The 17199-nt window shown below is 29.4% G+C and overlaps 3 protein-coding genes across 3 annotated transcripts; 2 read left to right on the top strand and 1 right to left on the bottom strand.

Moving 5' to 3' along the window:
- Nucleotides 1-6625: 6625 nt before the first annotated feature.
- HELRODRAFT_125158 (hypothetical protein) lies at nt 6626-7981 on the top strand (the record flags this gene model as incomplete). Its single annotated transcript, XM_009022563.1, has 4 exons — nt 6626-6763; nt 7444-7610; nt 7702-7785; nt 7873-7981. Coding segments are annotated over 4 exons (498 nt in total), but the record flags the coding sequence as incomplete, so codon positions are not given.
- Nucleotides 7982-12073: 4092 nt separating this feature from the next.
- Nucleotides 12074-12603, bottom strand: HELRODRAFT_175128 (hypothetical protein; the record flags this gene model as incomplete). Its single annotated transcript, XM_009022562.1, has 2 exons — nt 12074-12473; nt 12572-12603. 2 exons carry the CDS (start codon nt 12601-12603, stop codon nt 12074-12076), a joined length of 432 nt encoding a protein of 143 aa, XP_009020810.1.
- A 324-nt stretch (nt 12604-12927) lies between these two features.
- On the top strand, nt 12928-15323 carry HELRODRAFT_175127 (hypothetical protein; the record flags this gene model as incomplete). The annotated part of the gene is made up of 7 exons (XM_009022561.1): nt 12928-12976; nt 13605-13678; nt 13844-13921; nt 14129-14257; nt 14382-14479; nt 14644-14694; nt 14837-15323. The coding sequence occupies 7 exons, from the start codon at nt 12928-12930 to the stop codon at nt 15321-15323; spliced, it is 966 nt and encodes a 321-aa protein (XP_009020809.1).
- Nucleotides 15324-17199: the final 1876 nt, after the last annotated feature.

Here is a 17199-nt window from a genome sequence, read left to right as displayed (position 1 = left end):
AAACTAAGTAAACAAAAGCGGAATGATGATGGTAAGCGAATGACAAACACTTGCTTTCCGTGATAAACATTGGTAAGTACACATCTGTCAGCGCATGTGACAACTGATAGACAAAGATCCGTATAATTTATTTAAGCAAAACACGAAACTAAATATAACTAAAAACTCCAGTAAATAAACTATCCATTGATCAATTAACGCAGTAAACCATAAATAATTGTAAGTAATTGACCAATTTTGTTAACTACTTAATTAATTAATTAATTTGTTAATTTATTCAACAATTCAGTTATTCGTTTGTTTACATTCATTCACTTGTTTACGCAAAAACTAATGTGGAAATTGTAAAAATGAACACTACAAAAACAAATCGTTAACCACTAACCAATCAATGAACCAGTATTTTGACTGATATCCTCACCAACAAAACAACCAAATAAGTAAATAAACGACAGAAATCCTAGCTATAACAACCGTATAACAGATGGTATAACATTAAAGTCGACTTTACAGTTAAAACAAATGTAACAGCAATCACTTTGTAATAAATTCATAAATATGTATACATAAAAACACACAAACATACATTATATATATATATATATATATATACATATATATATACATATATATATACATATATAATATATAATATATATACATATATATATATATATATATATATACATTACATGCACACGCACACAGCAAATGACACATACACAATACACATGAACTATAAATAAAACATAACATCGAGAAGAGCAACTTTAGCAACTAATCTCTGACAATCCTTTTTAGGAAATTGCATTCAAATTAACGGCGTTCGACCATCCTTCTATCTCTATATGATAATATATAATTATATATATGTGTGTGTGTGTGTGTGCGTGCGTGTATGCGCGTGTGTGTGAGAGCATTAGCAAATATAGCCTTTTATTCATTCATTTCCCTTCAGCTATCCATCCTTAAATCTGTTTTTCCATCAGTCAATCCAAATGAATGTATAAACCATATTCGCGCTATAAAAATGTCATCGTGTTTTTTATTGGCTGTTTTACTTTTTCAAATTTAATGTTTATACCATGCGGTGCGTTATTGTAGTAACTTGTAGAAAACATCTATCACGGACAATGGACATGTATGTAATGTAATGTGTATATAATGTGTATGTATTCAGTGTATATTTAAATATGTTTGTTGTGTGTGTGTGTATATATATATATGTGTGTGTGTGTATTCAGTGTATATTTGAATATGTGTGTGTGTGTGTGTGTGTGTGTGTGTGTGTGTGTGTGTGTGTGGACGCGTCTGTGTGCGTGTGTGGACGCGTCTGTGCGTGCATGCGTGTGCGCGTAGTCAATACGTGTGTTGTATGTGCGTGTGTGCGTGCTGTTGTTAAATGTCTCAGATTCGCTAAACCTTATTTACGATGACAAAGACTTATTCAGGATAAATATTTCTGTTTTTGTTGGCATCGTTATCATCATCATCGCAGTCATCATTATCCTCCCTACCACAATCATCATCATTACCAACATCACTAATTAATTTCATTATCATCACCACTACTACTATTTTCGTTATCGTTATTGTGCAAGGTAGTAAGTATCTACAGCTACCATGATAAGCACTATCATCTTCATCATCGTCATCATCTTCATCATCGTCATCATCTTCCTCATCGTCATCATCTTCATCATCGTCATTATAAACATCTTTATCATCATCACCACCCACTTCAACGCAGTGGTTATCTCACAATAACATCCTTGTTATACAACTGATGTGTGTGCTTGTGTATGTGTGTGCGTGTGTGTGTGTGCATGTGTGTATGTGTGCGTGCGTATGTTATCCAATGTTGAGCAGTAAAATGCCGTCTGTAAACACGTACAATGTCGGAAATAAAAATGTACGTGATTTCGCACACATACTCACACACATACACACACACACACACGCACATACATACATTCACACATACATGCACACATACATGCATTATGTGTGTAGATAGATACGATGTTTCCAAAGACTGGCTGTTTGTTTACATTAATGTACGTGTGTTTAATAACTGTTATACGTAAAAAATGCCTGCGTATGTTTATTGAGCGTTGTTAATACGCAGTGGCGTAACTGTTTGTAAGTTAATGCATGGGTAGGTGTGTCTGTTTGTGTGTATATATATATATATATATATATATATATATATATATATATATATATATATATATATATATATATATATATATATATATATATATATATATATGTATATGTGTGTGTTTATGTGCAGATGTTTGTTTGTGTGTCTGTCTGTGTGTATGCGTGTGTGTCGATGACCACTCAGTTAAGTGACATTGCCCGCAGCCAAATGACATCATCAATATGTTTCATCAGTCCTTTCATCATTTCATTTTTATCTGATGGCCCGATGGATCTCAGAAGCACGACAACTCAATAATGATTGGTTCTGTGTGTCTGCTTTCAACATTTTTTGGAGGGATATAGTTTATTTATTGTTTTTCAAAGCTTCAATAAAATTCACAAAAAAAAATTATTTTTATAATTTTCATTATTATTGTTAACATTATCAAAATATATATATTAGTTAAGTTACTTCGTTTGCACCTTATAAATAACACAACAGAATGCAAAGCTTTCTTGTAACGAAAAACGAAATAACATTCTATTGCACTAATAGCATCAACATTACATCAACGTGGCTGCTTACATTATATTACAGTACAATACATTAGATATATTGTAAGGTACCTGCTCACATCACCATCAATAACGTTGCATGCATTACATTGTTGCTTCAATGCTTGGTTGTTTGGCTGGCTGGCTGGCTGGCTGGTTGGCTCAGCAAAGAAAGGTAGACAATGTCGAAGAAAATGAATGAATGTATGAGTGAATGAATGAGGTAATGTGTGTATGAATAAACGAATACATGAATGGGTGGGTGAATGAATGAATGAATGAATGAATGAATGAATGAATGAATGAACGAATGAATGAATGAACGAATGAGTAAATGAATGAGTAAATGAATGAGTGAATGAATGAGTGAATGAATGAGTAAATTTAATAAACGGACGAACGAATGAATAAATGTATGACGTATGTAAATTGTATGGTATTATATTCTCGGTATTGTATTGCAATAACATTAATATATTCAATTCGAAATACTTCTACTTATATAAATTATGAATAGTGTATGAGAAAATTATTAGCCTAAAAATTTTTTTCAATAAATTAAACAACGGTCTGAATGTTTATGTGTGTGTGTGTGTGTGTGAGAGAGAGAGAGAGAGAGAGAGAGAGAGAAAGAGAGAGAGAGAGAGAATGTGAGTGAGTGTGTGTGTGCCAATAAATCAACGCGACCAAACATTAAAAATTATAAAAATAAAATATTTTTTTCCCTGAAGCACCAGCAATACGATAGACGATAACAATCGCACATAATTGAATGATAAAAAGGATGGATGGATGAATGAATGAATTAATTAATGAACGATCGAACGAATGGGTAAATAAGTGAATGTATGAGTGAATGTATGAGTGAATGAATGAATGAATGAATGAATGAATGAATGAATGAATGAATGAATGAATGAATGAATGAATGAATGAATGAACGAATGAATGAATGAATGAACTAACGAACAAACGAAGGAAATAATTGTAAAAAAACGTTACAAACTTCTTTATTATAAAACTTCCACTATTTAGTAATTTGGTAAAGTTAGTTGTGTGCGTGCATACAGTGTCCGCTTAGCTCCACCTACACAAACAAAATACAAACGAGAGTAGAAGGATCCAGAAATATCCCAACAATTTTATATTATAGTTATAATAATATATTAATAATAAACAACTATACAAACGCAAGATTTAAGTTTTATATATATCTCATATTTTTATAAATTGTATATAATATAATAATATGATATAAATTAATCTTCTATCGCAGCCATCACAACAACAATAAATGATTTGGTAAACTGTTTTCCTAATTTTTTATTATTATTTAAATTTTCATATTTTAAATAAGATAAATAAACATACAAATAATTTAACTTTTTTTATGAGATGAGAATAATTCCAAATTTATAAATGAAGCAGCATTATATTAGCAAATCAATAAAGTAGAATGAAACCGAATCAGCAATAACAAGAAAGTCGTCACAGAATGACAACGTACCTTCAAGCTTATATTTATTAACTCTCACTCACCGTTACCCGTATACATATACACTACATATATTACATATATACATTTATTACATACTTGTATGTGGTGTATATGCGTATAGATACATTCATATAACACACATACATAATATATATACAGATATATGTATAAAGTATGCACAAACACACATAAACATACATTATATATATATATATATATATATTTACACGTGTGTTTATGTTTTTTAGTGAGTGTTCATGTTCATTTAAAAGCATATGTGTCACCTGTCACCGCCAAATTCAATCCAAGTCATGTTAGGCACACAAACCGAAATAATTCCCATTATATGCAACAAAAAAGCAAGAACTTCGTTAATAATATATATACAATAAAAGAAATATAACAAATGAATGAGTGATGATGGCCGAAAAAGACAGCCACTTGACATCTGTGTGAGATTAAAAAAGCCTTAATACTCTTGTTACATTACAGTTGACTCAGGTCAGGTGCGTATACACAAGTACATTGTACATACATCTTATGTACGCATGCTTAAGTACATTTGTAGTACATTGTACACATGTGTATTTGACTGCTCAATAAAATAATCTTCCCTTTTAATTCTTCGTAATTTGATATCTTGGCCTCTTGTTCAATGCTATTGTTTTTAAGAAAAGTATATTTTAATGCATATAAATAAATAAATACGCATATACACTATATACATGCCTATTATATATATACTTGTAACTATACCATTTAACAAATGTTCATGGACAACCGAATAAAAACCTGTACAAATATCGCATACTTCATTTAAATGTACCCACAATAATATTCACACATACTTACGCACACAAAACCATGACAAATTTTCACAAATATATATATATACATACACACAAACAAGCGTACAAACACAGAGAGAGAGAGAGAGAGAGAGAGGAGAGAGAGAGAGAGAGAGAGAGAGAGGTTAGAATGATGTAAATATTAAATTGAGTGGTGGGACAGGTGTTCTTGTAACCAGCTAGGGAAAAGTAAATTCTGATAAATTCATGAATAATTTATAATTTGTGATTTAGAGATATATAAGATAATGTTCAATTTTATTAAGTTTAATAAATAATAGTTTATTTTGTTAACTGTATTTGTAGTAATTTTTGGCTGACTCGTAAAGGTTCGCTATATAGTTTTAACATGGTAAATCACTGTAATGAGTTGAGGTAAAAAATATTTGGCCCTTATTTATTTTTGGGGCTATGTCAAAATGCAACACAACGGGCTATTTGGCTTCTTTGGATTGTTGGCTTATTGAGTTACTTAACGAAATTGCATAGGTTTTAACGAGCAAGCTGTATGAAATATTACTTGACTTAGTATGTCTAAAACAATGTAGTAATTTTATTTAATTTTATTTAATTTTATTTTAATATAAATTAATATTATTAAATTGTTTTTGTTAATTTGAATATAGAAATTGCTTTTTGTCCAATAAAATCCACAATGGCTTACTGAAGCCATAAGTTGGCTTACTAGGATTGAGCTATATTTACTCTTTTTTACCCTATTCGACCATGTTAAACTTTTGTTTGCTTATGAAATAAACTGTGTATATATGAGTTACATGGAGTTATATAACTCTATGCAACTCTTATATAGAGTTATATATCTCTATGTAACTCATATATAGAGTTATAAAACTCTATGTAACTCATATACAGTTATATAACTCTATTTAATTAAGTTAAATTGAATTAAATAAAATTACTACATTGTTTTAGACATATTAAGTCAAGTAAATATTACATATTGCTTGCTCGTTAAAACTCATGCAATTTCGCAAATAAGCCAAAAAAGTCAAATAGCCCGACCCATTTTTTCCCACCAAATTGTATTTTTTAAAAGTGAAATAGTTGTTCGGACTGCCATTCGGAATCAGAAAGTTATTTATTTAATAAATAATTGTAATAAAAACTAGCGAAATTTAATAATTATCAATTTGAGAACATTTTTTGCCCCACCGATGTCTTCTTCGATCACTCCAATCCTCGCTTCCAAACTTGGCATCACATCTGATTCTGCGAAAAAGTAGTATTTATTTATTACTTTGTTTATTTTTATTTATTTATATAATATTTATTTTATAATCATCAAACAGTGTTAGTTCCTCTTATATATGGATATGCCATTTTTTGTTGTTTATCAAATTAGATTTAAATTTGATATGAGATTATACAATTTTCAGCAGTTATTACAATTACCATGCATATTTATTATGTATGTATTACAATTTGTTATATTTAACAGTTAAATTAACTGAATATAATAAATATAATATTATATATATTATATATAAAATAAAATAAAGTCGATTATTTACTTTAAATAATTAGAAATACATGTGAATATTGATTTTTCTACAGAAAAGCAGATGAACTAATAAGACTTGCAGAATTAAAGATGAAGAGTAGTTCTTTGTCATCATTGAATCTTTCCAGCACCTCTATTGCTGTCATGTGTGTTGATTTGGCTTCAACTGCCTCCTCTCTACATCTTGACAAGGTTTTGTTTCTTATTTGCTTTTTAAATTTTTTTAAAATTTGAACTTTTTTAATGTTTAAATCATTTATTTATAATTTATATGAATGTTTTTATTCATTCACCTACCATACATTTAATATTGAATTTGCCATATAGTACAATGAAAAGTAAAAATTAAATCAATTAAGGATAGAAAATTCTAATTTCTTCCAATTTCTTTTAAAGATTACACCTATTTGAATGATGAACTAAGCCATTTTGTGTTGTTGAACATTTGAATTCTCTCTTTTTCATTTTTTTGCTTATCTCAAGCCTCACTTAGACCTATATTCTGATTAATGATTGGTAATCATTTGACATTTTTTACTTCCACATTTCACGGTTTGGATATCATGTTGAAGCTGAGTCTCAATATGTCATTAATTCCTCACACTTTGATTTCGCTATTCCTAATTGGTTCATTTAATTTGTTCACAAAATGGCCACACAAACTTTCTTTATCTAATTTTCTATGTTTTTTCTCATTCACTGTGTTTCAAACTATGTCATAGTACTTATTGAATCTGTATGAAATAATCATTAGAGTGTTTTGGCTATCTATCGTGTTATGTTTAAATTTATTAATTTTACTCATTGCCGCTAATTGTATGATCTCTGTTAACAAATCAAAACTTTGCATGTCCCTTCAAAAACACACACAGACAATGGCTATAAAACTGAGTGGGTTGACCAAGAAAAGTTACACAACAGCCATAAAGATCCTGCAGCAGATGTTGAACATGAAGCAGGACATGTCCATCAGCAACTTGTCCATTCAGTTTGGCTGCTCAGAAGCCAAACAACTGGCCATTAATATTTTCAAAAGGTTGTTCTGCTTACACCTTTATTAATTCATCTTGTTTTATCATTTTTAATTAGCTGAAACAGATTTTTAAATTTATTTTTTATTATTTTTAAAGTTACCAAGACAGCCAGCAGAATCTAGATTTGAATGAAATGAATGTTGGTTTATTCAATTGTGCTTCCCTCTATATATCTTGCAGGTAGAATTGAATTCAACATTGTTTTGAATCAATCAGTTTCTTCATTACATTCCATGTAAATTTTTTGTTGATGAACATTTGCCAAAGGAAGTTGAAAATAAAAGTTGACAGAAGAAAGATGATAAGTTATGTAGGCGTGCAGGCATCTGTTTTCAACAGGCTTGTGGAACAAATGGACCCCGTTGCTACAAACATAATGAGAATAAAAGGCAGTTTACTTTTTTATCTGTGTTTTTTACTTATTGTTTTTTCAATATTTTCAACTATTCTCTCTTTTGCTGTTATTGCTTTACGACACACAAAGAATATACATATTTTACATGAGCACATCAGAACAAGCACTACCTAGACCTTCAGTGGTCATTTCGTTAAATGAAACATCTTCATATATTAATGACATGAGATTTTGTAGTGTTTGATTATTTTCCGTCGCAAAGTTTAGTCATTTAATGCTCATTTAAGAACCATAACACAAACAGATGGCATCAGCAAAGGGTCTGATGACTTTTCAAAATCAATTACTCAAGACATAGAGGAGAAATCAAATGGCAGTTAGTTGGAGTGTTACATCATATTTTGTAACTTTTGCATGTTAGCACTTTATAAAATTGAATTAATTTTCCTGTTTTGGTGCAGTTTGATGATTTAAAAAAAAACTCATTTTGACGCATAGCAGATTAAACCTCTCCACAAATTACATTAAACAGAAGTTGATATGGGATCCAAAAATGAGGGCAAAGCAGCTAGAACAAATCACAAAGAGACCTCCGAGGAACCGTTCCACGTTTGGAAGGAGAGGATTCTTAGGAAAGCCAAAGAGGCATTAAATGCTGAAAAAACTTGAACATGTTCAATTGTTTTTTATTCACACCATAACTATAAAAACTATAGCGTGATTATATCTAGTTTTATTTATTTTTTATTCATGACCTAATTAAACATTCATTTTTATTGAACTCTTTTTATCATATTTGAAGGCTTTTTTGCTTTTTGTTGATAAAACTTCAAAGACGATGCCTTGATGACGATGCTAGAAAACAGGCATATTAAAATTTGGTGACGATGTTTGGATGATTAAGTTCCGCTTGGTGGCTGGTATAGTGATAACAAGCTTAGATCTTATCGAACCACTTTATTCGACAAAAGCAGAAAAGATAAAATTTTTGTTTATTCATAATTAACGCCATCATCATTAATTATGGAAAACTGATGATTTTGATTATTGAAACTCAATATGGCTTGATACCTAACAAGCAAGAAGTCGAACTAAAAAGAAATTGAATTCATGACAGACACGTGGATACTAAACATAAAACAGGAGCTAGACTGTTAGTAATTAAAAATTGAACATGCAAACATTTTATAATCGCGAAGAAAAACGTTTTACTCGAAGTTTTTGCATTGAGACTTTAATTCACTATATGTTTATTTTACTAGTTTTTAAAAATTAAACTAATGAACACATATTCAACACAGTTAAATAGTTTATTATATATAAAAGCCATGTTTAGATTTCTTTAATAAGCTGAAAATAAAGTTTAAAAATAACTTTTAAAAGCAGTTTCTCGTAACCTAAAGCAGATTTTTATTTTAAAATTCTTCCATTCTTTCTTGAGAATCATTAAATTAAATTATCGACAATAAATATTAAATTCTCTATTCAATTTGAAGTTTTATAAAAAGTCTTTAAAATTATTCTGCAAACTACCAACCGAATTGGAAAAAATAGTAACCAAATTAGCAAAGAACATAGCGCAATGCAATGCAATAGCTTAAATAGTATTAATTAAACTGTCATTACACATACGCAGCGGTTGACAAGCTGACTCTAAATTTAAATTCCAAGATGATTAAACAATTTATTTTTGATTGAAAATTCTACAAAATAAACCACCAAGCAAGCAGTGAAGTAAGCGTCTACTAGCATTAAACATGAATAAGGCAACGACTCATGAACATATCTGCATGTTTAATGTCAGTTAGAAAGTGCAGTGGAATAAATTGAAGAAACCCATCATCTATATGTCTGTTATCTCAGCGATGCACGTACAAATATCTTTTGAATGTACATAATGTTTTATTCAACTAAATCATAATCCTGTTGTATACATACACTACACATATCAAACCATATATGTAGATACAAATTTATATAAATACATATCGTATGTATATGTACATATATGCATACGTAGATACGATATATATATATACCTTAAATAGTATGAATTAACACCAAAAAAGAGCTAATATATATATATATATATATATATATATATATATATATATATATATATATATATTTATTTAATAACCCAATTTGATTGTCATAACATGAGAATTTTGTTTAGTGTTATATTGCTACACAAATAAACCAATGCACACATTTTCAGTCAGATGTGTATTTATCTCAAAGCATGATTTTAGTATACCAGCAATTAAATTATGTTAATGAACTATCTACCAAAATAAATATAATTAAATAATAATTGTTTACAATAATTCAACGTGTACATTATTGGTGAATTGATAAAATCAACTTCATGATTTATGGACAATATCTATATTACCTTCACAAAGAAATGTTATAGAAATCAGTAGTCCATAATTTGTATATTACGTACATACATACATACATATGCACATAACAGTAAAACTGACAATGATTACAACAACAATAAAAGACTTGGAACATATTAAAATGGTTTGTTAGTGCTCACCAAACAATATACAGCAGCAAAAAATGTAATGATGATGATAAAGCAGAGATGATGAATGAGATGATAATGGGTTATAATAATTATAATAATAAATAATAAAGTTATAATAATGATAATAATAAATGATAATTATAAATGTACAACACAATCTACCAAGACGTGTAGAATGCCAGCAGCACAAACACAGCTTAAATTGTATACGGACTTTTTATACATTGGGTAAACAATTTCAAAATTAAAAATTATTTTAACTTTCATGTAACTCATTATGACCACTCGTAAAGATAAAAATAATGCAATTTAAAATTAAATCAGCTACAATGAAAAAATTGTTACAAAAATAAGCTAAAAAAAAATTAAACAAATTGTAAAAGTGGTGTTGACTATGAAGTTAACAATATGATAAGCTGTTATAAATATAATGATATGAAGTTATGAAATTTGAAATTATCAGTTCGAAATTGTAAAAAACAAAGCATGCCATAATTCATTAAAAAATATAATAAATAATTAACACATGCATGCACACGCACAAGCGTATACACACAGACACACACACACACAGTAATATTTAAAAAGTTACAAAAACATATAATGGACCTACCAGTGTAATTATGTATATGCGCATTTTTACACATTTTTACATTTTTACGAATGACAGTATAAACATAATTTAAATTAAAATTATTTCAACTGCTTATTAGGTGAATCATCTTACTAAAATCATAATTTTCCATCGCAAAAAATAAAATTCATGTCTTTATACATACTGAACTCGAAAAATAAGTTTGCAAAGAAAACAAATTTAAAGAAACTGAATCACCTTCACCTCACTTCACCATAAGAAAAAGAAATGTAGTTCAAAGTGAAAAGATAGAAAAAAGTATGGAAAAATCTAAACTCTGTTAAAACCAAATGATAATAATAAATCAATAAAAATTGCTGCCTTGGCTAGTAAGGCTTAAAATTAAATAAATTTCATAATAAAGTATTCTTTGAACATTGTACAGTTCTGTAGACATATAAAACAAAACTCTGAACATCAGCAAGCTGTATATATTAGCACGATTAGAAGATTCATGTATGTGGATGTAAACAACACGAAAAAATAAAAATTCATCAATATGATTTCATTGTCATTTTAACGACACTTTAAACTATTTGCAGGTTACAAATTAATCTAAATCATTGCATTGCATTGCAAAAGCAATTATTAAACAAATAGCTCATGTTTAGTAAAAACTGTTACACACAAACAATGACAAAGCAGAGCCTGCAAACTAATACAAATGAATGAATGACATATTGAAATGTTATAACCTTAACTTCGAAAAAATTTGGAAAATTTCAATTACTTCCAATATTGTTAAGTTAAGATGACGAAATTTTGCAAGTTAGACAACACAATGACAAGAATAAAAACAACTTTGTCACTTTAATGAAAACATTACACAAAATTACAATACTACACCTTCTTGTGAAATTTATATTACATTACTTACAGACACCTTACAAAATTACATTAGTTATTATAATTATATTAATTATTCATTATAACATTATAACTGTTATACAATAGTACATCCCTTGCCACAACACTTTCTACCTTTCTTCAGTTTAACCTCTTCAGCCCTTTGTGGGACGACCATGGAAGCGTTTCCCTTCCCAACTTCAACTTGAATGGACTGAGTTTCTGAAGCACCCTTCGACTTTGAAACTTGTTGCTGCTGTTTTGAAGCATCTGTTGGTTCTAGGACAACTTCACTTACGACAACCTCGTTTTGGTTTTCGTCACTGTCTTTTGTAATATCTCTGGCCTGTGACTCTTCAGAATCAACACTCATCAGCAAATTGTCCGGATCAGCTATAACAATTTCGTGTCTAGTTATCGTCGAGTGCGAAATAATATAATCCGCTTTCTGGGACAGTTCTCCCTCAGCGACGAATGGATTTTCAACATTTTCTGTTCTAAAATTTTTAAAAAATTATTTTATTTTTTGTTTTCGTTTGTTACGCTTTAAATAAAAGTTATTTGAAAATTAAGTAAAAAAAATTAAAATATCTACTTCGAAACCACGACAGAAACTTCATCCGCCATTTTAAAAAAAATAAATTTTAAAAATGCAATCGATTAATACCAACACTATAGTCCATGACCTTATATTTAATAATCTAGACACATGATAAAAACATACTCGTGCAAAAAAGTAGTATATTAAAAATATACAACATTAAAATAAAAAATTCTGTCTATGCACTTGACAGTAATGAACAAATTACATACTTCAACTTCAGTGATGATGGCAAAATATTGTGTGTAACACGTTTATCTGCTGCCAATCATTAAAAATTTATTTTCTTTGAGGAAAGTCAACTTGTGTTCTTCTATTATCGACTTCTTGCGTTGGCGATCGGGTTTGTTATGAAGTTCTCGGCAAAGGCATTGTTGGAACAGCAAGGATGGAAAGAAGGTATTCATTTATTTTAATTAATTTATTATTGGGTAAAATCACGGATTTTATAAAAAAAAATTCAAACGGTCTAATTTCTAAAAAAAATTCATCACATCAACTAACAGATTTAATAATAGACTCATACATTTTTTAAATGTGTAAATTGTAAAAGCAAAGTAAACTGTAAACCGTAAACGTAAACTGTAAAAGTGTAAAATCACTCAAATGTAAATTGAAGTAAAATGATTTTACATTTATTAATTTTTTTTATTTCCTTGCTGATCCATAGTATGATGATGATAAAAAATGGACTTTACTTTGTTTAATTTATTAATAATTTAATAATTTATTTAATTAAATTTCAATTTGGGTGTTGCTTTTAATTTAAAATTAGATAGACTTATTTATATTTAGACCTTAATAAGTCTTTATCTTTTTAAATGCAAACCAAATATCATAACATGATTTAATTTTTAATAAGAATTTAAAAATCTAAGCATATAAGAAGTCATCATAAAAATAAGACTGCTTGCTCTACTATGGCATGAGATGAAAAATTTGGTCTCTTGTTTTGTGTTACTTATCCTTTTAGAACTTTTTTCTCATGTATTTAAAAATCCAAGTATTTACTTAAAAAAATTGCTAGGACAGGGATTAGGAAAGGAAAAACAAGGGATTAAAGATGCCATCAAAGTAAATGTGAAGAACGACAAATTTGGGGTTAGTATTTTTCTATATAATAAACTTTTCATTTTTTATATTGCAGAAATACTGCAGGACGTTGATTTCATAACCCTATCTAATAATATTATCTGTAGAGTATGTTGCTTTTAAACAACATTGTACATAAATGATAGGGCATTTCCATTCAATTATTCCTGACAGGTAGGTCATGATTTAGGTGAAGAGTTCACTTATCACTGGTGGGACCATGCCTTCAACAGAGCTGCCAAGAATATTAAAGTGTCAACCTCTACAGATGTGATTGTTCTTTTAATTACTAATGATTAGATACAATTGCTTTATTGTAAACTAACATGAAAATTATTTATTTGTGTATGAAATAAATTTTCAAAAATATTTGCACTTGAGCTCTTAATTCTTTTTAGTACCTTTTTAAATATTTCAATTTGTTTGGTTAATGTACTAACTTCACTTGAACATTTTTAGGGTACTATTCAGTTAAGTAAAGAAGGTGAAACAACAGAATTGAGTACCAAAAAGTTGAGCAAAAAGTCCAAGAAAAATAAAAAGGCCAACAAATCTGATGTCTATAAGAGTTTTGGAAATTTTGTGAAAGTCAGTTTGATGTTTAATTATTTTTTATAAATATTAATAGATTTTAATGAATGATAATTATTATTTACAATAATTTATTCTCAATTATTAACAAATTGTATTGTTTCCTGTATATTTTTTGTAGGCGGCCACATTAACAGATGGACAACTCACTCAGCTCATTGATGATGATCAGGATGATGATGAGGAAGAGAAGGAAGATGAGTCTGGTGCTGTTTCAAAGTATTTCCTATTAATTTATTTGGTGCCAGTTTTTAATAAATGAATTTGCCAGATATGCTGATTACCTTTTTTAAATTAATCTTAATTCACTTTGAGTTATACAGCTCAAAGTTTTTGTTTGTTTCATTTAGTTATTAGTTCAAAAATTGTTGCCCCGATTTCAGTTATACAGATGAAGAGTTGTTCAAACTATGTGGAGGCTTAACTGCCCACAAGTTTGTACTTTTTCTTTCCCAAATATTTTCAATTAGTGTGAATTATTTGAATATATTAATTTTATTAAAATTATTCTTTGTTTAATGATGGATAACCAACCATATTGAATATACGTTGAAATAATGCCAATGACTTGAACAGAGGTGCAAGACATGGAATTAATTTGAAAGGAAAGTTGGACAGAATAAATGAGCAAGAACGACATCATCATCAGCAGAAGAAGCAGAAAGGTTCTGGCGAATCAGGTCTCAGTACAAGTCTCATCACAGGTCTCAGAACAGATAATAACTCTTTAAATACATGCATTATGCCTGAAACTTTTGTATATAATGATGAAAATATCTGTAAAAAGAAGACTAAAAAGCATAAAATGAAAAAATGTGACAGTCTCACCGATAATGATGATGGTGGTGTGGATGTGTTAGGTGTAACTGAGGGAACGAAAATTGTGGAACACAAAAATGTTGATTCAACGATAGACAGTGTTTGTCCTGCTGATGATGTTAACAAACCAAGAAAGTCTAAAAAAAGAAGAAAAAACTCTGACGCTGATGCTCCAATCGACTGCATTTCATCTACCCAGGCAAATATTGACAGAACATTGTCTCTTAAAAAGAAAAAAATTTAGATTGTATTAATCAGTTTTTGTTTCTTTAGGATAATATTAGAAAAATTTTTTTTTGTCTTCAAATTGTATGGCATATAATTTGGGAAGTGTTTGAATAGTATGTTATACTTCTGACTTAGTATTTTTGTTCGTACGTTTACAATCAGCGATATTCAGCTGATGGAGTCACGCGTTCAAAATGTTCTTACGTATATTCATCATTCCTTAACCGATTAAACATAGTGAAACGTTAGTAATTTAAAGGAGGAATGATAATAAGGTGTGCTGTCGATTGATCTGTTGTAAGGCAATTTCGAAGGTGAGCTCTAGAATTATTGAGTTTCTAAATAGTTCGAAAGAGATTCCAAGAATTATCGATCGAGTTGATCACAAAATTAATACAAAATCCGTTTATGCTAGCTCACGCAGCGAAGTTAGTGGAAATTATCAAACGACGTTAAATTTGTTCTTCAGTCTTTCGATCCTCGTTATACTTGTGCGTATTGTGCATATACAATGTGTGGAATTCTTCGATGCATCTATTAACTATTCGTGTAGACATCACGCCATTATCAAGAATGATGAATACAGATTGACAATCAAATCTGAATCATTAAACATCAATATTTACGGCTTTTTTGAACATACGAAAAAGAAAGTGACTTCCATCCATTAATTTTGAGTTAGCCAACAGTTATGACGTTGGAAATCTTCGAAGAAGTTGCACAAAATCGGTTAAGGGCTGTGCGTTGTTTTGCTATTAATTGAAATATTCAATTGTTAGATTAATTGAACTTTTACCGTCACCATCGTTCGTGCAAATGATTTTCAAAAAGCAAAAAAATACAATTTGCTGCTTTATAATTTCAGCATGAAAATTTTTTGATGAAAATTTAAAATCTTTTCGATACATCGGATTGAATAGTAAAAAATGTGGAGAATTTTTAACGTGACTCAAAATAATCGAGTGACATTTAGGTAGTGACGCAGTTCGTTTCATAGCAAATGAACCGTTTGTTGCTTTTGTTAACATGACAAGTAACCATTTTGATGATAATTAAATTATAACTCTCCTTACTATAAAATTACGGGTTTTAAAGAAGATTTATCCGTAATCTTCAAAACTTGAAATGTTTATTTATTTGTCGATTAGGTTTTTAACTTTTTCAGTGCATGTTTGATCTTTAACACTAAACACAAATTTTTTATTTTAATACTTTCTCTCTCTCTCTCTCTCTCTCTCTCTCTCTCTCTCTCTCTCTCTCGTCCTCTCTCAATACACAACAGCGTTTGTGTAATTGTGCTATAGTATAATGTTTTATAGTAGGTGTTCAATATTTATTCTATGTAAACATTATAAGGAAATTTAAGCTCCGATGTTGGAAAACTTGTGGACATTATCATACTTGCGCTTGTATTCTCGTGCATGAACAACAATCTCCAGCGGAGAATTAATTTGACACGTTAAATTTTAAATGATGAACGTAGCAAATTTTTTCGAATGATTATAATATGGCACCAGGCAGCATGCAAACAGAGAACTCGAACATTCATCTCGATAACATCCAGCCAGCCATATAACTACGTACATTGTACTTGAATTACGTAATAACCTAACAGTCTTCGTAAGGAAAGAATACACTGTTACTTAGATGGGTGATGACTAAAGTAAAAAACTCACTGTTCTCCAAACAATGCAAACATCGCACAAAGCATGCACAGATACAGCCAGCTATGCACAACACAAATATAAGACACAATAGTATATGTGTGTATATATGGTTACGAAATATCACTTCATTTTAAGCTTTGATCAATTCAATTTTTTTAATATTTCGTATCGTCTTTTTATCTCTTTTATAGGGAAGTTAAGAATAATGATAAAAATACAAAACGA

Source organism: Helobdella robusta (assembly GCF_000326865.2).
Source record: "Helobdella robusta unplaced genomic scaffold HELROscaffold_32, whole genome shotgun sequence".
Taxonomy (NCBI): Eukaryota; Metazoa; Annelida; class Clitellata; order Rhynchobdellida; family Glossiphoniidae; genus Helobdella; species Helobdella robusta.
Note: the sequence above shows the minus strand (reverse complement) of the source record. Positions and strands in the feature narration are given on the sequence as shown.